Source organism: Nannobrachium achirus, assembly GCF_963921795.1.
Source record: "Nannobrachium achirus genome assembly, chromosome: 9".
In the NCBI taxonomy this organism is placed as follows: domain Eukaryota; kingdom Metazoa; phylum Chordata; class Actinopteri; order Myctophiformes; family Myctophidae; genus Nannobrachium; species Nannobrachium achirus.
This window is the reverse complement of record NC_137818.1, coordinates 29085864-29107892: the sequence shown is the minus strand read 5'-3', so window position 1 is coordinate 29107892 and position 22029 is coordinate 29085864. Positions and strand designations below refer to the sequence as shown.

The following is a 22029-nucleotide window of genomic DNA, read 5'->3' as shown; positions in this document are numbered from 1 at the left end:
CAAAGGGAGAGCAGAGGAGACGGAAAGGCTAAAGGCCAATTTATATTTCAATGCATGTCCCTTTCGACAAGTGTCACTTGATTTGGAGAAAAAAAAGTGACGACTGGCTGCTAATCTTCCAGGCCCCGGCTGCACTTTCTTCAGTCAACGAAGTAGAAATAAGCCTTAAGTGTCGGTTGCAACTTTTGAATTACGCCTAATTCGCAAAACCCAGACCAAAAAGTAAAAAAAAAAACAACAACACTGCTCTCTCTCACAGATAAACAAGTGCGGAGGAGCCAGGAAGACAAGCGATAACGTACAAATGGAAGGAGAGACTAGACAGAGAGACACTGGGAAGGGAGAGACTGAGATAAATGGGGTGGGTGGGGGGGTTATTGGGGGGTAAAGACCGTGAACGGAGACAGATACTTTAGTGGACGGAGAGACAGAAAAATGGACTGGTGCAAAGACACACTGTATGGAATAGAGTGACAGAAACATGGCAGGGGGGACACGCACACAAACTGTAGGGAATAGAGCGCGATAAAGAGATAGAGCGGGGTCATTTGAGAGTGAGAGGGAAGGGGAAAACAGACAAGAGAGCGAAACCTGCAGAGAGGCAGGGCATCATTAATTAGGCTCCAGCTCTCAGTTTGGATGACATGTCAGTGGGGTGTTGCTGGCCGGAGGGGAGCCGTGGCCTTTTCCACGGCAACAGCAGGGCTCGTCCCCTCCGCCTCGCCCCGTGGTGACACCTCTCCCGTTGCCACGGCGCTGAGGGAGCGGATACCATGGCGACAGCCTCCGCTGGGCTGGGAGCCGTGGCGACAGGGGCTGGCGCTGCCCTGGTGCCTGGCTGTCTGTGTGTTGTGCTTTGTCAACACACACACACACACACTCGCGCACGCACACATACGCGTGAGCAGACGTGCATGTGTGCGCACGCACACAAACACAGTCTCGTCACCTAAATTACACCAAGAAGCCTCCTCTTTAATTTCAGCCCCAAAAAAGCTGTTAAATATTTATCAGGAGTGCACGGCGAGGATCTCAGTGAGGAACAGAGAAAGCCACGTGAGATTTAGTTTATATGCATTTTGTAGAACAGGTCGTTTTGGAAATGGAGCAGAATTGAAACACACACACACTTTCCTCCTCACTTCACTCTCTTGCACACAAGGGCAAATGTACAGTATGGCACGCACGCACGCTTTGTAGCATGATATTGCATCATCTGATGCATCATACGATGCAAAATGCATCATATGATGCTTTGTAGCATGCTGAAATACTAAAATACCGGTATCCAAAAACACAGATTGAACACAAAAGATAACTCAAGATTGTGTTGATCGTGTCCCAAACAACAATAAAATAAGATCTGGTTGTCCCAGAGGTGAAGTGGTCCTTTAAATCGTCTTTCTGCTTTTTCAGTGGTTTATGCTTGATGCCACTCTCCCGCCCAGGTGAGAGATACCAGGACAACAAATTCCAGAATACAACCAGAAATGGCGTCATCCTGAAATGTATCTATTAGATTCTTTTCCCAGATGCGTTTTTTGGCCAAAACAAGCTTGTTTCTACCGACCTGAACTAGGGGTGGGCGATATGGAAAAAGACAATATCACGATATTTTCCCAAGCTGTATCACGATACACGATTTTATCACAATTCTTTTTCATGTTGTTCTTTTTTTTTTTTGGTTACTTGACAAAAACTAGACTCTATGGGTTCCTTTTGGGATGTCTAAATTGAACTTTACAAGTATGTAACTCTGACAGTATACAAATGAAACCTTACTGTCAGAGTTAAGTGGAGACCTTGACATTTTAAAGTTTGAGAACTACTGATTTAGACCAAAATTAGGTTTAAATGGAATTCTGCAATGAATCTCTGTATTAACGATTAAACAGGATTTTTTTTACAAGGCTCCCTCAATTGTATCACGATATATACGATACCTCTGAAAAGGCCTATCGTGGAGACATTGTATCGTCTCAACGATAATTATCACCATATCGCCCAGCCCTAACCTGAACTAAAGATTGCGTATACAATTTTCTTTTCCGGGTGAAAGAAAGGACAGTGCTCCAGCCTGGCCATGTGATTTTTGTTTACATCTAGCAACATGGTGCGTTCCAGTTGGCAGGAAAAACATGGCCTTAATTAATGAATACCTAGCAGTCGATGTACTAATGGAGTAATTCATGTGGAGATGAAAGTAAACATCTAATTACAACCTTTGATAATCAAGACATACAAAAAGTAGTTAGTTATTTGCCTGTTATGTAAAGTAGAATAGAATACCCTGTATAATGAAGATTCTGCATTACTTTCCATGTCTATTTCATCAAGTGAGATGTGGTTTAATATATAGTAGAGCTTCATCAGAATGTTAAAATGTGATATGACCAGAGCTTCAACATACAGTACATCTATAGCGTAATAATCTCATCATGCAGGGGTTAGGAAGAAGTCACATGGTAGTGGTTTTTCAAGTTCTGAAGGAACACCTGCAAAGGTGCACGTGTGAATGTGAGCAAATGTCTAGGTGTCTGTTAATTGGTCAGGCCGCCCAGGTGTAGTAGGCCACCAAAGTGTGTTTGGATACAAGTGTAAGTATATACAGTATATATATTGGCATTCACAGAGATGGGAGTCATCCTAGTGATGTCAGAATGACTCCGCCATAGCCATATATGGAGATCCGGGTGATGTAGAGTTGATGTCAGTGTTGGTCAGCTCCGTATATGGAGGTCCATGACATCAGGGATCTCCATATCAGGTCAGCCTCCATATATGGGCAGGATAACATCAGGGATCTCTATGTATGGGCAGGTCAGCCTCCATATATGGGCAGGTCAGCCGTAGGCATTGAGGTCAGCTATGTGTTACGGACCTTCAGGATGTGCCGGTTTACATACTTAACTGCGACCTCCAGTCGCAATAAGTATGTATCAGGCATCATTTACAAGTCAAACAAAGTAACTGAAATCCTTTTCTCCTGATTGTGTCATTCTTCTCTGGAGTGAATTGGTATTAGCAAGAAGTGAAATTGGTATTAGCTTGGGTATTCTATGAACGAAAACAGCAATTATGCTGTGATGGTAGCTACAAGACTCAAGTGTGTATTCTGTATGCTAGCAACTTGGCCATTGTGCAACATGCAGCAAAATTGTTTTGGCTAAACATGCATGGATTAAAGCCAAAACAAATCTCATGACAAGTTTATTTTGTTTGTTGGGCCAAGTCTCAATTTGTGAAACAGCGTGAAAGGAGCTTCAGCACACTAGTGCTCCGTTTCCTAAACAATTAGAAAAATATGTAAAATGATGATTTGATATTATCATTCTAAACATATGTAACCTATATAACCTAACCAGTTGAATGAATCACAAATTGATGGAGAAAGGTTAGGCAATTAAGCCCCCTTCATCCTCCATCTAAGGTCAAAACTTTGTTCAGACAGGGTATAACTACAAAATGACATCAATCAGAACTTCGGATGAGCTGTCTCAGAACTTTTTCTTTTTACACTTTTTCGGACTTTGTGATTGGTCGGAGGTTGATGTGAACATATTTTTATTCGAGTTTCCGCATTCAGCCCAGGCTTCATTCTGCCAGCGGTGTCATCAGCCATAGTTTGGAACGGACTTTAGTGACAATTCATAAACACTAGCTGTGGCAAGAAATAGAAAAACCTCCATTCCTCGGTGAAACCTTTTACACAGTGCGTACTGCGTAGGAACGGTATCCAGGTATTAAAATCACACGCTGTTTGGACACAAAAGCTTCAACATCTCAAGGCGCAAAGCCTAACCCTAATAAAATGATAAGAGAAGCACCGTGCCACAGGTTTATAGCGTTTAGCATGAAATGGCAAATAATTGCATACGCCTCAATAATGTCTTGTCAGTTAAATGATTTGAAATGAGAATTGCAGTCAACAGTGAAACAAAAACCAAACTAGATTGAAGCTTTTTTTCAATTCCAGGGGTCAGTCAGCCGACACCATTAGTGAGTGCACTGAGTGAGAATACATAGATTTAATTTTTTATTTTAGTACTAATGGATTTGTTTTGCACCAAGTTTTTGTTTTGTTAATTTTATAAGTTTTTCCATGTCAAAATAATCATGAAACAGACCGAAAGGGGAGCACCTGGCTGCATGTGTGTGAATATGGATGAATGGACCAGCACCAGAGCTGTTCATATGCTCAGGTGTTGGAGCTCTTCTATGAAAAACCGAGAAACATTAAGCTCATATTACTCTTCCCATGTGGGTAGATGGGGAGGGGGTCTGTGAAATGTGTGTAATATTAAGAAAATCACAGCGCTGTCAAAGGTCACACTTTCTTGTCACGTGTAATAGTTTTTGTGCCGGCAGGTCATGGATAGCCCCCACTTATGGATAAGCACTTAAACCCTACTGTATATACGTTGACTGGTGTCCCCCAGGAGTCATTACTTAGTCCCTTCCTTTTTTCATGCTACACAATTCTCATAGCTGAAAAGAGGCCCACAGCACGTTGCGTTGCTACGCGTTGAGGGCTTGTAGATCTGCTTTTTTCTGTAAACGCCCGGCCGTTTCCGATGATATATGGTTTCAGAGGGTTAGGGAGACAGAACAGGTACACTTGATTGGAAAGATATATTGATGCTGTAGGAGGTGAAATGAGGGTTCAGGAATAGCAAGGCCTGCAACCTGGCAAATCTCTTTCACCTCTCAGTTCAGTCTCTCCATTTCGCAAACAACACGACTTGTTAGCATGCACACAAACTAACGTACCACGTACAATACACATACACCAATATATGTACACTCACACAAACACAGGTACACTGCATCACTCTTCCACTCCCTCCCTCTCTCTCTCTCTCTCTCTCTCACACACACACGCTCACACACTCACCACCGCGGTGGCGTCGGCCACTCCGAAGGCGGCCCTCTGTCTCCGGTTTGTGATGTAGCTGCTGTTCTCCTTCACCTTTTCCAGCAGCTGGCGCACCGCCTTGCAGTAATTGGCCACTTTGCATTCCTTCAGGAATGCTTTCAGCTGTACGGGCCATGGGGAAGAGGGGGAGAGGAGGGATGAGAGCGAAGGAAGAGGCGGAGGGAGGGAGAGATAGAGAGGAAAAAGTAAGGGCGAGGAAAGATGTAAATGATCATCCAATCCAGCGATTATATTTAGGGAGGGCAGAGGGCGGCACATTCAGCCTCAGTTACTCCCTGCAAATGTTATTTACATTGGCGAGACCTCATCTGACACTCGCCGAACCACATACCATAATAGATAAACGTCTTTATTTGGCTGTTGGTTAAAGCCCTTCTCATTCCCACAGGTTGTAGGAGGCAACGCTGATAGCTGGATAACCTGTCCACATTAATTGTCTGTTAAAATTGTGTTAAAGGGGGGCGCCCGCTGGCCTACTGGTCCAGGCGCATACCACTTAGGCACTGCCACATAGGCATGGATGCCTGGCGGCGTCGCCGGTTCGCTTCCCAATCCGGACGACCTTTGCTGCATGTCTTCCCATCTCTCCCCCCATTTCCTGTCAGTCTACTGTCCTATCCAATAAAGGCATAAAAGCCCCAAAACAAAAACTTGTGTTAAAGGAGAATTCCGGACTAGCCGTTTTATTACGTTAATCTGCTATTATGATACCCAGAACGATCCGTACAGGTTTTACTCTAAACCGCTTATTTGTATCGCTCGACAATTTATATTTTTTATTGTTTACATCTGTCATTCATAATGGAGACGTCTCCAGAGTTTTGTCTATAATGGGCTGCCGTAAAAAGGCGAACTGTCGCTAGATCCCAACCCCGGGTCAGTGCTACCATGCGCTAGAAATCGCCTACGACTGGTTAATGGATGGAATAACATCAGCTTGCGGTAAGCACTCGTCCGGAATTCTCCTTCAATATGCTCTATAACGGTAGAGCTCCATTATCAATGTTCTGACATTCTACCAGCTCCACAAGCAAGTTCAGAGCGCAATATTTCAGGGAGCATTGAGTAAATGTGTGAGTTCATCAAGTTAAATAACGTGTAGTTCCAGTTGTCTGGGCAATTCTTGTCTAAATTCCTCACTACATGTCCTTAATATGTTATGGTGGCTACATTACGTTGTTATCTACATGAAGGTAATACAAGAAAAGACACATAAACAATCTAGCAGGTGGCAGGTGAATGTAGCAGCTGGCAAGAAAAAAAGAAGAAGAAAAAAAAAAAGCTTTTTGTAAATGCAGATTTAATAGCCAAATTTCGAAGGAGTAAATAGTCTGCATCTGTTTATTTTAACGCACTAGGGGCTCTATTATGATCCAGGCCTTATGCCTTAACTTCTTTGCCTTTTTTACTATATATACATATTTTTTTTAATATTTCAAATAGCTGATCTGCAAGCTCACAACGTGCAGATGTAGATCAGCATTTGAAGTATTTAAAATGTTTTTCAAAATAGTAAAAAAAAGGCAAAGAAGTTAAGGCATAAGGCATAAGACCTGGATCATAATAGAGCCCTAGGTGTGAATGGACGTGTGTGTTTCAGAATTGAACCCCTCAAAAGTTTGAGCTTGGATGCAGCCATCAAATGCAAGGCAATTTGATAGCAATGGAAATGGTCATTAAACGTTCAATGGCCACAGTGGATCAGGGCTGTAACTCTAATACGTGACTAATGGTTGAGCGTGATACACAGACTATAGACTGTATCCAACAGGATGTGGCTCCTGTGGTCACAGAGATGATTAAAACAAAAGCTCTTAATAACCACACTCCATACTTTTTCCTTATCATTTTTGGTCTGGCAACTGGTCAAGTGTTGACCTTTGCTTCCAGCATAAATAATCTACGCTCAGGCCTGATCTACTTCCTACATCAAGACATCTCCAATGGTATATTGAGGTTAAGTTTCCAAGGAACTACGCTACGAAGGCAATGAGCTGTAGAATCGATAGGACAGGGTTTATTATGGAAGTCAATTATGATTTTTGTCAGGCGACAAAAAAAATCATTGTTTGCCTTCCTCTGGCAACCACAAGGCTTATTGTTTTTGGTGACTTGTCACATTAGAGCTCCAACTTCGGTTCTGTGTGGAAGAAAGGTTCATTTATTCTTCGACTAATCCTCTCTATATAAAAACAAAACAAGACTACCACAAAGTAGGGATGGGACGATATGAAAATGTCATATCACGATTATTGTGACAAAAGAAATCGCGGTTTACGATATTATCGCGATAATCAAAATCCATTATCTTGGGGCAGAACAGATGCGACGCGTTGTGAGCTTGTAGATCAGCTATTTTTTGGCAAAGACAATTGATAGAGCGAAAAAAAGACTGTATCAAGTACGTAAAATTTAAGAACCTTTTACCAATTATAGAGGGTTTAAGTGGTACCGGATATGCAGCTCGGCAAATACAAGGTGAATTGATCCCAGAGCATGACTGAGGACGATATCACGATAAATGAAATCTCCACGATACGATTATCTCGTGTTTTTTTATCCCGATAAACGATAATATCGCATATCGTCCCATCCCTACCACAAAGTCTGCATGCACATGAAGTGATAAAGGATGGACTTCACCAATGGATGGACAGTTGGATTTCACGGGTCCACATTATTGTGTATCATTATTTTATGCTTTAACAATTGAAAAATAGCAGATATACAAGCTCACAGCGCGGCACCGAGTGCCGCTCTGCGAGCTTGTAGATCTGCTATTTTTGAAAAATCATGAAAATTTAAATTTTGATCCGATTCTATAAGTGTCTTTTGAATCCTTCTAAGGTTTTTTGAAAAACCCTATGTTTCTGTGTCAGCAATCTGGCCAGCCATCGTCAAAGAAAAGGTCCTTTTCACTTAACTGGAGCTCAGTTAGTCTGTTCTTGAGAGACTACTATGGCAGTGGTTCTCAAACCTTTTCATGTGAATGACCCCCAAAATGACATGTATTTGGCCACGGACCGAGATCTCAAAATATTTAGTGCCAGGGACCACCCAGAAGCAAAATTTTAGTCACAAACGTTTGCTTTGAAAATACATATATTCAAAGATTTTCACGACTTTTTCAAAAATAGCAGATCTACAAGCTCGCAGCGCGGCACTCGGTGCCGCGCTGTGAGCTTGTATATCTGCTATTTTTCACTGGTTAAAGCATTCAATAATTCTAGGCCAAAATGGGTTAACAAAGTTTTTTACCTGGATCACGGTAGGTAGGGCCAACTCTGGAAAACCAATGGAGCAGGACTGTGTGTGGAAGTAGTCTAGGAAGACATCATACAGCTGGTCTATCAAACCGTCCTGAAACACATCACCAACACCATGGTTAAACAAACACTACGAACACACAGAACTCAGCCATTTACTGTTACTGCAATGTCCTATAAGACAAAATATGGACAAAAACGTTTTTTACCAAATACTTCAATATTGATATTGTGATAATATTGCTATGAGACAATATATTTGTTATTCTTCAAACATAAGCTGCATGGTAGCAGAAGATCAGTAGAAGATCAGAAGTAGATTCCATTCACACTATGGCCCAACAGGTCTGAAAATCCCACTTTTCGCACACAGTGGGACCAAAGCAGATTCTGCCCATATAAAAACAAATGAGTCCAGGGTTATACAACACGAACACATCCATTAAGTACCAGGACTCGCAGATCTGCATTGTTTGAGTTTGTTTACGTGCCAAAATTGTTATTTTAAGTTTTGCCACACAATGTGTGAATTAAACCCCAAATTTCCTCCACTCTCTGAGCACAGACATAACAGGTAAAGTGGCCTCATTTCATTACCACGGTTCATCCAAAGTTCAACATTGTTTTAAACCGTACACCTGGATGTGCAAAACGTAAGTGTATTGATGTTCTCATTGACATTCAAAACGGCCACAAAGAGGTGTCACTTATTCATGAAACTATCCTTGGTGCAAAACTAAACTTTGGGCAAGATTAGAGAGACCAAAATGCCTCACATTTTTATTTGAGAAACTTGACAGCTCAGCATATGTGTGACAGAGACGACCACCAGCTTTAGATTTACTGTAAAAACAGCTTAGCCTCTAGCTGTCACCTGGTGGCTGTCACCTACGGCTTGCAGCCAGAGGGGTCCCACAGGGTTCCATACTCGGCACAGGGATCATTCTGTTTGCCACGCACAAGGACTTAACCTTACTGGCCCCTAGAGTCAAGCCAATCCTGCTGTCAGAAAGAGTGACATCTGTCAAAAATATTTGCAGCGTCACTTGGATATCATAATATTGAGGGAAATAATTTAAAATGTACTAGACAACAATTTATTTATTTTATTAACCCATTTAGGCCTAACCTAAATCTGAAATTAGCCTACAAAAACTAATATGTTGCTACATACTGTAGTGTACATGTACTGTAAGCCCCTCCCAAACACAAAATGTGTTCCCGGCCTATTTATTAACAGTTTATCTACAATTACCCAATTCCAATGCTCCTCAACAAAGGCTTGTGTAGAAGATGCCTTTATGTTTTATCTCGTGACTGGACAGATCAGTGTTTATTTAGCCACATTTGGAGTGAACATACAAAGCAGGGACTGCGGTGAAGGCTGAGGTGCCAGGTGACAGAAGCGAAAACGGCTCTGGCGAGCGGAGTGCGAGGGATAATCCCAGAGGGCCGTGTCGCAATCCTCTTGGCACCCGCACAGAGCGTGGCGATTTAGGCCCAGTGACAAGGGGCTTTCAGCGGTGCCCTCAATCCCCTTATGCACACACGCAGCCTAACACACAGTGTCAGGGAGCAGTGTGAAAATACATTAACCAGGACCTGAACCCTGATCTGATTACCTTTCTGCTCCTTCTCAATGCAACACTGATCATCAGCACTGGCGCCGACAGCAGCGTGCACGGAGCGCCGCAAAATTTGTCGGGAAACGTAATGCTGAACACATTTAGAATACGGCGAAGGAGAATAATGTGTCCTATATTTCTGTGTAGGAAGAAAATCTGTTAACCTATTCAGAACGGGTACACACTATTGTGTATCATTATTTTATGCTTTAACTATTGAAAAATAGCAGATATACAAGCTCACAGCGCTCTGCGAGCTTGTAGATCTGCTATTTTTGAAAAAACATGAAAATCTGAATTTTGACCCGATTCTATAAGTGTCTTTTGAATCCTTCTAAGATTTTTTGAAAACCCTGTGTTTCTATGTCAGCAATCTGGCCAGCCATTGTCAAAGAAAGGGTCCTTTTCACTTAAATGGAGCTCAGTTAGTCTGTTCTTGAGAGACTGCTATGTCAGTGGTTCTCAAACTTTTTCATGTGAAGGACCCCCAAAATGATATGTATTTGGCCACGGACCCCCATCTCAAAATATTTAGTTCCAAGGACCAACCAGAAGCAAAATTTGATTTACAAACGTTCGCTTTGAAAATAGATTTGCACACATTTTCACGACTTTTTCAAAAATAGCAGATCTACAAGCTCGCAGCGCGGCACCGAGCTTGTATATCTGCTATTTTTCACTGGTTAAAGCATTCAATAATTCTAGGCCTAAATCTGTTAAAAGGCTTGACTTAAAAGTACCGACCCTGTAGGATTTCTCCATTAGGTTCACATTGCTCAGCTTCAGGATGACGGCAAAGTTGATGGGTTTCTTGCTCATGCGACCAGGCTTCTTGTTGAAGTCCACCTGTTGGAACATCTGTAAAGAAATAAATGTGTTAATCAATAATGGTTAACTGAGACTGAAGTGCTTTGAAAATATAGATTTTATGTTTTGACTGTGCATTTTCATCCACAAAGAGGAGAACTTGTTTGAGAACCTCAGAGAAGAAAACAAGGGGGGGTAGTGCAACTGCATTACACATCAAACTACTACTATGTGGATGATAGACCTGATGTCTGCTCTTAAACTGGGGTAGAGGAATTAGTTAAATGCTATTTCAGTCAAGTGTTTAATTAAAATAAAATGAAAAGAAAAATATTTTGCAGGTGAAAGGTTGTTGGTGTTGTGGGTATGTACAACACAATCATTTGATTTAGTGTATGCAGTTCTTTCAGAATAATAATGAATATGGGGTGAATTAATCAGAATGCTGAAAAAGGAAAATCTACACGTAACTGTAACTATTTTCCATACCATATAATAGTATGTTTCAAACATCCCCAAAAGATAAACTTGTATAACGTATACCACAATCAATCTACTGTAGTGGAGATATAGTTACAGTTCTATAACTGTTATTGCTCATTTGTTTTCAAAAGACAGAAAGAAAGAAAAGAAAAACATTTCCATCTTATATCAAGTGACAAGTCCATACATACACAAAATGTACACTTCGATTATTCTGTGTCACCGCACCCACCATGTGCCGTTTGGCTGTTAGTTTTTGGTTTCATCTGTGCCCACTGTGAAAGGGTTGGGTTTATTTCTACATTTCATTTGTGTATATATCTATTTCTGTCTCCCTACATGTGCGCGCGTGTCAGTGTGCGTGCGTGCGCGTGTGAGGTCGTTAATGCGCTCAGTGTGCGGGGAAGAACAGAACAGCGCTTCTGGCCGGTGCCGTCTCTACAAACATAGGATGTGGTGGCGGTCTGCGGGGGAGCCAGAGGGGAAGTGGGAAAACATGGGCCAACCCTGATACACACGCACACACGCACGCACGCACACACGCGCGCACACACACACACACGCACGACTGCAGCAGGAAGTTCCAAATCATGCACCCCCCTTGGAGATGCGAGAACATGCACGCGCTCGTGTTCAGATACACGCACAGTCACACACACACAAACACGAGGAAGGGGCTGCTGCTTGCTTCTGCTGCTCTAATTAAAACGGTAGCAGCGTACCTCAGCCTTGCCTTTAACGAGGGGAACAGTAAAGGAGGAAAAAAAACACAGGAAATGGTGTGCGTCACAAATAAACACGGCTTGCTGCTAGGGGGGTCTTTGGGGGGTGGGGGGTGTCTGCCATAGGCACAGAGGATGTGGTCTGTGCAGCGCGTTAGCAACAGTGTGTAAACCACAACGCTGCCTTTATCGCTACGGTCAAACTGCCGCACACGCACTCACTCACTCACTCACACTCAGGCATGTACTGTATGTGTGTGCACAGGAACACACACACACACACACACACACTCAGACGCTGACCACTCCCAGTGGTTGTCGCCTACACACTGTCCCTCTCCGGCAAACCACAGCAGGATTCCACGCTGACACAAAACACTTAGGTCAAATGCACACGCACACGTGCACACACACACACACACACACACACACACACACACACACACACACACACTATAACATGTCACTTTAAACAACCACAAAGCATCCAAAACAAAGACGATGTTGGCGGTTGGGGACCCTTGATTCGTCTGATAACAAAAGGTGTTTCTCTTACTTAATACACACACACAAACACAAGGTCGTCGTCTTAGACGAGTTTCCTCCTGAGCCTGTTCACGTTTTATCAGCCGAGACCGACTTGTTTTCCACTGCAAACTGTCGACGGAACATTTCGCCATACCTACTGTTCTTTTTTTCCATTTGCGGCAACAAAAAAAAAACAAGCGACACCGACTAGAATGCCTTCTACACACTTACACCTGTTTTACTTCATCCAAGCACCACACTGGTGGCTGGGGGAAGGGTCTGGGATTAGATCAATGGGCCACTTGACTATTAATCTAACCTCTGTATTAATTCCATTTAATGCTGAGCGATCTACATGAGTGATGAGGTGAATGGTGCTCCACACCATGGGGCCTTACCTCTAGCAAGAAAGGCAGAACAGGTACAAATGTGTTGGTGCTGCCTGACAGGAGGGTGAGGGCTCTGCAGCAGTGCAGCCTCAGAGGGTAGTATCTGGAGGTGGGGACCAGCCTGGAGAAGGAAGAAGAGGACAACTGTGGTCAATGCCTCCACCTGCTGGTGGCAACAGGTACAGCAACGTGGTAGTTTCACACCCATCAATAACATGGAACTTGATCCAAACATCTTTCAGATTTCACATTTAGCAGCAAGAAGGGTTTTTTCATTTTCATCCAAATTGTGTCACTATCACAAAATGTTATCAATGAATCTAGCTTTAGAGCAGATGAGTGTGCCCGTTCTATTATTTTTCTCATGATCATACTGGAACCCAGCAACCGACATGTCATGTGGGTATAATAATAATTATTTTTTTCAGCTTAAAAATGAATCAAATCACAAATACTCACTTGATAGTTCCCAATATGACCTGGCAGAGTGGGTAGATGAGGGGCTGCAGAACATCACTGGGGTATAGGGTACTAAGGACCCGACACCACAGGTATAGACAGTGGATATACTGCCAGTTATATACAGACTGGTACGTCTCCTAAAGAACAGTATGGCACAAGCACAAAACATATTAGCAGCAGCACAATGTAGAATACAAAATGTATATTTAAAATAAGCCCTGAAACGCTTAGGAATCTATAGAGCCCAAACCAAGACTTAACCAAGTGCATTTCTACAACAGAAAAGCGTACACTTAAAGGTGTGATTTCACGCATCGATGTTTAACATTGTGATACAGTAGGTCACGTAGTCTCTCTGTGAACGCTCTGAAACAGTCAGAGAGCAGAGAGAGCGCAGCGCCTCCCGGCTGACTCGGCTCGCACTGACCAGGAAATTGAGGAAGTAGCCTCAACTTAAAAGGTATTTTAATTGTAATTCTGTGCACATAAAATATTTGTACCCAATTAAATATCTTAGTCACATAGATATCGTCCACATAAACTAGTTTGTTTATGCTTATTCATTATAATTATCAAAATCGCTATGAGAGCACCGCACAACGCTCTATTTTTCACGGTCACAGAGCACCACCACCAAATCTGCCCATCTTTAGCTCCCTCCTCCATGGCTGGAATCCAGCTTTCAAACGCCCACCAGCAGGGATTGTAATCCACCGAGCACCATAGCGATTTTATCATTTCAATAAATAAGCCAAACTAACTGCTTGACATGAACAATGTTGCTAAAACTAAGATATCTGAAAAGGTTATATATTTTTTTATATACACAGATTTAGTAATAAAAGACATTTTCCCGAAAGGTGACTTCCTGGTTTTCAGAGTGTGGTCAAGGGGAGACAGACCGGCCGACTGACAGTACAGTACATACAGTGAAGTACAGCAGAGGCGCGCTGTGACGTCATCAACAATATTAGCCAAAATTGTTATCCTGTGTACAATAATTCAATATTTATATTATCAGTGTCCAAGAGATCAGTTCACATTTGCGTTCAGTTTCTCTAAACAAAAAAGGACACCATCTTTTTTGACAACTTACACCCTATACTTTGACCGGAGTACACCAGGGCTCTTATTAGACTCGTTTTCACCTACCGTAATATCTTTGCTGAAAATAGGCAATCTATAAACTCATAACATGTCACATTGCGATGTGCTTTTAGAGTCGCTATTTTTGCTGAATATTCGCCCCCACGATTGGGACAAATGGTTTCAAGTGGTTAGGTATCATCAATATCAATGATTAGTGATGTGAAGAGGAAAAGAAGCCAACATACTAACCTTTTTCTTCATGGTCATTGCATTTCTGATGTGGATGGCCAGCTGTCTGATGTAGATGAAAGCATGCTGGTAGCTGACCTGGGTGTCTATGGAGTACATCTCTGTAAGAGTCCGCTGCATGAAGTTGATCATGGGCAATGCGTTGGGAGATGTGAACTTGCAGTTTTGTACGTAGGAAATGTACATTTGCTGCAGAGAGAGAGAGAAGCAAAATTAATAAGCAGTAGTTATTTCACATATTAACAATGTGAAATTGTGGTGACTGGAATGAATGTGAAATCTAAACATGAATTTGTGCTTTATTGTTTCATCCTTTTTTGAGGAGGGTGGGTGATTTCTGGGGTGGATAGTTGCGACTGAAGGTCGCAATTTACCATGAGAAACGTCACAGCTTGTCCGCGTCCGTGTACACGTGTCTCTGACATCATGCTCTGATGTCACTGTGATGTCAGGGAAACCCACTCTACCAGAATGGGTTTGCCGCTCTGATATCACGCTCTGGCTTCACTGTGATGTCACACTAACATAATTCCTTTTATGCCCATATATGGAGTTCCCTGATGTCATCAATATTAATGATTCCCTGTTAGAGAGATCCCTGTGATGCCAGGGGGAACAAATCCCTTTTATGGCCATATATGGAGATCCATGTGATGCCAGTAGGCCTGGGGCGGTATCGACATTTTGTTACCGCGATTACCGTCTTCCCATTTACCGCCGGTACTGCGGTAATTACCGCACCCCCGTATCTATTAATTAAGGTTCGGCGATAAGCCAAAATATTGCAATCATCTTCCCTAAAGTCGCCTCTCCACAGCCTGACCGCCCGAGTTATACTTCTCCGTACAGCACAGCGGGTATGGCTTTGAAAGGAGCAGATCTACAAGCTCACAACACATTGCATCCGCGACGCGTTCTGAGCTTTTAGATCTGCACTGTCGGGTTACCATAGTAACGTAGGCTAGCTAGTAGGCTTTTCAGACACAAACAGCTGTGTGAACAAACCAGAAGAGGACGGGTAGTCAGATCGTGTATAGTGATTCTGTAAACTCACGTCACGTCTCAACTCTCAAATCGCAGTGATTGAGTGCTGCTATATACAGGTTTTAGTTACAAGACTTGACAGAAAAGGTTATAAAATCTCCGACGCGCCGCCGGACGGGGCACAACGTGCGACGCGATGGAAAAAGTAAAATAGTTTCATTTTCGGTTTTAGTCCACGCGCCCCGCGCTCCGCCAGTAATCCGTATGAATAAAAAAAGATATGCCACAACACAAGGTATGTATTAACATCCTTGTGTCGTGTGGATTACAGAGAAAGTTTACGCTGCTCTGTACTCCTCTACGCAGGCAGGCAGCTGCTGTGACTGTCTGTGTCTCTGAGAGTGAGAGTGACGTATGTGGCTTCCAAACTGTGGTACACGGCCCAGAGTAGAGCGGCATGGAGCGCATGCGGTCCTCGCTTCTCCCCTGTTTTAAAACTCGCTTGTTTTCCAATAAAAAATAGACTTTTTTTTGTCTTTTTTTACCGCGGTAAGCACACTGACACCGCGGTAGACCTCGGTTTACCGCGGTACGGCGGTTACCGTGTCCAACCCTAGATGCCAGGGGAAGAAATCCCTTTTATGCCCATATATGGAGATCCCTGATGTCCACGACCCTGATGTCCACATCAGGGCATCTATGATGCCAAGGGAACAAATCCCTTTTATGCACATGTATGGAGAACCCTGATGTCCACATCACTGTGGCATGACCTCGCTCTTTAGGGTGAGGACGCTTGTCGCCCTGAGGCGTCTTACTAGTATAATGGAGAGTGACAGGAAACAAGGAAAGAAACAAGGAGTGACATATTTATAATAGGGCCTAGGGGTGACTAGGCCCTATTATTCAATTTTTAACCAAGGTCTTTCTTGCACAATTAAATTCAGTGTATACGCTATTCAAGTCCACCGTTATATCTGGCACTTGCTCTCACCAGGTTGAAATGACATATTTACTGTATTCCCTGGAAAACCAAAGACGTTAAAGGTTAATTTACTAACGTTTGGCCCAATCAGCCTTTGTCAATGTTAGCAAGTCATGTTACCTTAAGAATGGGGTTAAGATATGTCTGCTGCTTGTGTCGGCAGAGCTTGTTCAAGGCAAGGAAGGCCAGGACCCGGTTTGTCTCCTCTCCTGTGCTCCACTGCTTCAGCATTTGCTAAATCAAAGACAAAGAGGAAGATTGTAGCGAAAGGCCTTGGTTCAAAAACACTTTACACAGAGTAATTAAGAGTCTGGCCAGGAATCGTATAATCCCCTATATTTCACAACACTTTCATTCATAGATCAAACATTGCAGCCAAATAATCGAAGTGCAAGTGTCTGAGCCATAATGCTAAGCACAAACAGAAAACACAAGCTTAAGTGATTTTTGTTTATATTCTATCATTATTATTCTGATTACCATCATAACATATTTGGTTATACACAAAATTAATGTAATGTCAGAACTGACCACTACCATTATATCCATAAGTCTATATTGACGATTGTTACAAGCAAGCTTACAATATGTAGGGGTGGGTGATATGGCAAAAATATCATATCATAATTCTTTTTCAGACAGAATCACGATCCACAATCTTATCACGATGCCAACAGCAGCCAGCTAAAAGGGGGAGGGACTTCTCGATGCATGAGAAAAATAACAGGTCTACAAGCTAATAACGTGAGATCACAACGCATTGTTAGCTTGTAGATCTGTTCTTTTTGACAAACAACACTGCTGTGCCATGGAGTATAAGTTGAGGTATAGAACTGCAACTCATAGAATATGCACTCGCTGTATCACAATCTATACGATCTTTTCTGAAAAGGCAGATCATGGAGACATTATCTTCATATGAACACCACCATGTAACATGAACTCAAATTGATTTAATGTGTATAACAACATTCAAGTAGAACTAGAAGGCGGCGTAAACCAAGTAAAATAATGGCTCACTCTGCAATAGTTTATAAGTTGTCCACCTGTAAAAGTAAAAGACCACCAGTGCCTGCACACAGCTTTGGTTGAACTGCCATTATAAAACAATGAGTGGCAGCCATGCCAACTAATCAGTTCATATACTGTATTGTTATAATCCATTGCACATTTTATCCCAAATGTCAATGATTATTCAGTGATGATTAGTAATTTATCTCACAGCCGCATGCAGTAATAAGTTGGGCCTCGCCTCACCTTGACCAAGTGTCTACACTGTTTGGGCAGACACAAGTAATATGGCACCATTTGGTTGGTGTGTCTAAGCACAGCACAGATGACTGTGGCTTCTGTCAAACAGGACAATAGCTGAAGAGAAGGGGAGAGAGAGAATAGTCAAGGACAAATCATACATCCAAGACAAGATTATACACAGGAAATGGATCATAAAATAAACAAGCAAGAAATGGTGGAATTGAAATATAGTAAAATTCTAACAGAAATAAATAAGTACTGTGTCCAAACAAACAAATGTGAAATCACACCCTGTTGCTTGTAGACAATGTTACAATTTAGGCATTTAACAGATTATCCAGTGTGACCTGCATAGTGAAAGATTGGAGTGAATGGCATGAACCATAATTAAAGGAGTAGTTCACCCCCAAAATGACTTTTTTTTCCTATTGATTACTCACGCCATAGAGACTTGAGTTCAATAATATTTTCTTTTTGTATTTGTGGCATTCTGTGGCATTTGTGGCTAAACTTTGATTATAGTAAATGTACACCCATTGATTCTGGATGGTCCGGAATCAATGGGGGTACATTTATTGTAACCAAATCATTGAACCTACACTTAGATACATGACAGACAATAAAATGGTGTGCATTGGATTATCTATCTCAAGCCAGCTTTAATTGTCTGCATGTTTATTTTCATAGCGTACTGAAATGAATGCAATCAGTACATGGTTCTTTAAAAGTAAAACAAACCTGAACCAATCCCCCAAGGTACATCTTGATGTCCACGTGGGTCTTCTGCCACCTGGAACTGGATGATGGTAGCACTAACCTGGGAACATCAGAAGAACATAGAATGAGGGGAGGAGCATCAGCGCAGAAACATAACTAAATTGAGGAAATCTGAGACCAACTGATGTGATGTCCACTTCTTACTTATTTTGGTCTTTGTCTGGCTTTAGGCTGAGCATCTTCTGCAGTGCAGGATGTATCTCTCTGATACAGAAGAGGACCAAAGCATTGAATACTGCAGAAGCCATTTGCAAAGAAAGAGGAAAGAAGAATAGTTTCCATGGTGGAAAAAAACAGGGTAAATTAATTAGCCAAACGTTACAATTATATACACATATATATTTGTTTTTACTCAAGTACATGTCCTTTGTATCATATTTATTTCTTAGTCTTTCATATTGTCTTGATGAGAGCAATTGTAATTTCCCTCAGGAATCAATTCAATCAGCAGCACTACTAACTTATATTTAAAAAGGTAATTTTGTCCAATCTGTATAAAGTATACAATTGGGGTGGTTGTACAGTATTTAGTCTCCCACTCCTGCTCTTCTTTTCAGACATTTAGATTGTCAAAAGTCATGTCTCACCCAGACCAAAGATCTGACACCAATTCTGACCTGATGGTCAAGATTCATTTTATCCCCTGAGCAAGCAGGCATGCTCTATTAGCTCAATGTTAGAAAATGCCTTACTTGCACAGGAAACCAGGTTCAAAACCAGGATAGAAGATTAAAGTTATATAAGAGTAGTGCAGCTTTAAGAGTACCGGTATTTCTGTATTCTATCACCACATCTCTGACACCCGCCTGATCACGAAAACACATCAAATGTGACATTATGCAATACCATGCAAGAGCGCTATTGATTACTTTTTCTTATAAGCAACAAGCAACAAAACACATTGGCAACTTGATCATCTTTCAGTGTGAACTCGCCATTACCTGAACTGTCAGCCACTTTGTAGCGACTTGGGTCTCCTGCTTCGCCCTTGGTGGTGGCCACAGCAGCCTTGAAGGCCTGAGTGACCTCTCTGAAGATACGAGGGGACGGTTCCTTTCTAATAGCTGCTCTCCAGTCTTCAATCATCTTTTCTGTTACCTTGATGGTCTCTACAGTCTGCTTGGATTTCTTGGCAGACGCTTTTTGTTCTTCATCGTCGTCATCATCATCGTCCTCCAAGCCCTACGCTCAACAGATATCAGCGTCAGATTTTCTGCCTTCACCATTGGAAAAGCCATCACATTGAATACAGATTGCACACACTTACCTCCAGCTGAGTAGGCAGTGTGTGGTACTTTTTTTCCTCTTCGTCCTCAGAGCTGTCCGTGTCATCAAAGTTCAGGAGCGACTTATCGTTGTCCTGCAAGAACTTGTAGAACTCTGGATCTTTGTCTTTCAACCTGGTCAACTGGTCCTTATGCTCAGAAGCCTTGCCTTTCTTCTTCTCAGCCCTGAAGACAAAGGTGTAAAGAGGCAAATCATTTAAAAGGAGTCCTGTGTGACATACATTCCTGATTCCTTACCATCACTACTGTCATTTCTATGGATGTTCAAGCAGCAGAAAACTCACTTCTCTGGAGCAGCTGGTTGCCCTGCTTTCTTCTTCTTCGCTCCATTTTGTGTATGTGTGTCTTCAGGGTCCTCCTCATCTGCTGAGTCAAAACCCGACAGGAGGAACTCATCCACGTTGAGGTCCTCCAACTTCCTGCAATAGTTATTATAGGCGAGTTAGCTAACGTACCATTAGTCCATCAGCAAAGAGGGATGTAATCATCTTTTACTTCTACTCCACTACATCTCAGAGACAAATATTGGACTTTAACTCCAGTACAATGATTTGAAAACTTGAGTTAGATTTTGATTATTATTACAAAACATAAACACTTCAACCCTTTTTACACATTGGCTATTTAAAAATAGACAATCTACAAGCCCAGGACAATTGTGAGCTTGTAGGTCTTTAGAACATGATAACTTGTGAAACAGGACATTCTGCAAAATGAACTTTTTTGAAGTAACTTTTAGTACTTTAGTCTATATAGCCTATATTTTGTTGCCAATACTTTTACTCAAGTACATTTGAATACCCAGACTTTCACTTGTAACAGAGTATTTCTCCATTGCAGTAGAGATACTTTAACTTATGTAAAATGTTTTTATTTTTTCCACTGATCATGTCCATATTGTGACACCTGTGTTAGAGACCATAGATTGCACTTCTAACGATACATTATAGAGGAATAATAAGCTACTGTCAAGATGTTTAGGTGGTCTTAATGTTATCTGGCTGAGGGTTTTAAACCGGTTGTTTACAGCTGGCTAAGGCTAGGCCTATATTATCAACACAAGTTAGCATGCAAGGTAAAGTTATCCAGAGTTAGCTCATTTAACAACACCGAGTCCTAACAACGCTCACAAATTCAAAGAATGGCCTGAAAATACACCTAAACTCTAGTTTGTATGACCATTTCACTGTAATAATAGCCTATAATAAGGATAAAGACTCAGAGTAAATGCTCTCATACCTCTTCTGTTTCGCTGCCATGCTGGTTCTTCTAAAACGTGATTCCCAACCCACACTACCCACAATCCATCAGTGCAGAAAAGGCAAGGGTTGATTTTCTGTTTCTCGTCGGAACATTGCATGCGAGCGGGTTGCAGTATTTGTAAATATTTAGTTTATCCTTATTCAGAATCGATAATTATAATTATTATATTTAAATGTTATAGAGTTTATAGAATTGTTTTAATATAATAAAAGGTGTCATCTGCATCTGCATTTTTAACCTGGGAAAACAAAAATCGCCTCCACAATGTAGCCTTAAAAAAAGTCAATCGGCAATACACGAGAAACCAAACCATTGTCACTGTCAAACCACCAGTGTGTGTCCGTAGAACAAGCTGTGTTTTGATGCTACACGTGATGCTGCAATTAAATGATTATCTGTATTCACCACCAGACAGGAGAGCTAAAGAGCAGCAGTGAATCCACCCTAACATCGGCACTCTATAGAAATATTTACACAACGTTACGAAGCTGGGAAAGGTTGCGAACAGAAAGCGATCGGTGCTGTCATTTCGACATCGAAGACGGCTGCTGCTAGTAAGTCTTCATTGTTTTTGGCTAGTAATAACACATACATAGCACATCATCATCCATAACAGCCAAGTGACATTTCGGTGGAAAATAAGATGCTATAGGCTACTCGGGGATGGTGGAGCTTTGCAAAGCCATAAGTGTACATTATGATTATGTAAAGATCCCCGGAACAATAGCCATAAAGAGGCTTTTGCTGTCTGGATAGAATGGTATTCTTGTGTTATAGGCTCTGACCTAGCTCAAATTCATGTCGAGTTTGGGAAAACAAATGGGAGTTAGTGTTTTTGACTGCAATTCTATGGCGATAGATACCGAAGGCTGTACCGAGGCTGCTTAATCGAGCGCATCCAATGTTTGGGGACATGTGTGCTTC

At 41.9% G+C, this 22029-nt stretch overlaps 1 protein-coding gene across 1 annotated transcript in view; it reads right to left on the bottom strand.

Annotated features, from left to right (window-relative positions):
• noc2l (NOC2-like nucleolar associated transcriptional repressor) overlaps window positions 1–21111 on the bottom strand; it is a gene marked incomplete at its 3' end in the record, with an annotated part of 28647 nt that extends 7536 nt beyond the window's left edge. The window contains exons 1-14 of the mRNA XM_080732661.1: window positions 21082–21111; window positions 20127–20261; window positions 19824–20007; window positions 19498–19738; window positions 18701–18791; window positions 18518–18596; window positions 17783–17893; window positions 16646–16759; window positions 14557–14745; window positions 13216–13355; window positions 12766–12877; window positions 10572–10685; window positions 8195–8296; window positions 4895–5038 (exon numbers count right to left, since the gene is read on the bottom strand). Of these exons, the coding sequence (XP_080588787.1) occupies window positions 4895–5038; window positions 8195–8296; window positions 10572–10685; window positions 12766–12877; window positions 13216–13355; window positions 14557–14745; window positions 16646–16759; window positions 17783–17893; window positions 18518–18596; window positions 18701–18791; window positions 19498–19738; window positions 19824–20007; window positions 20127–20261; window positions 21082–21101 (1776 nt within the window). The 5' untranslated portion in view covers window positions 21102–21111. The remainder of the gene's footprint in view (window positions 1–4894; window positions 5039–8194; window positions 8297–10571; window positions 10686–12765; window positions 12878–13215; window positions 13356–14556; window positions 14746–16645; window positions 16760–17782; window positions 17894–18517; window positions 18597–18700; window positions 18792–19497; window positions 19739–19823; window positions 20008–20126; window positions 20262–21081) is intronic.
• Window positions 21112–22029: the final 918 nt, after the last annotated feature.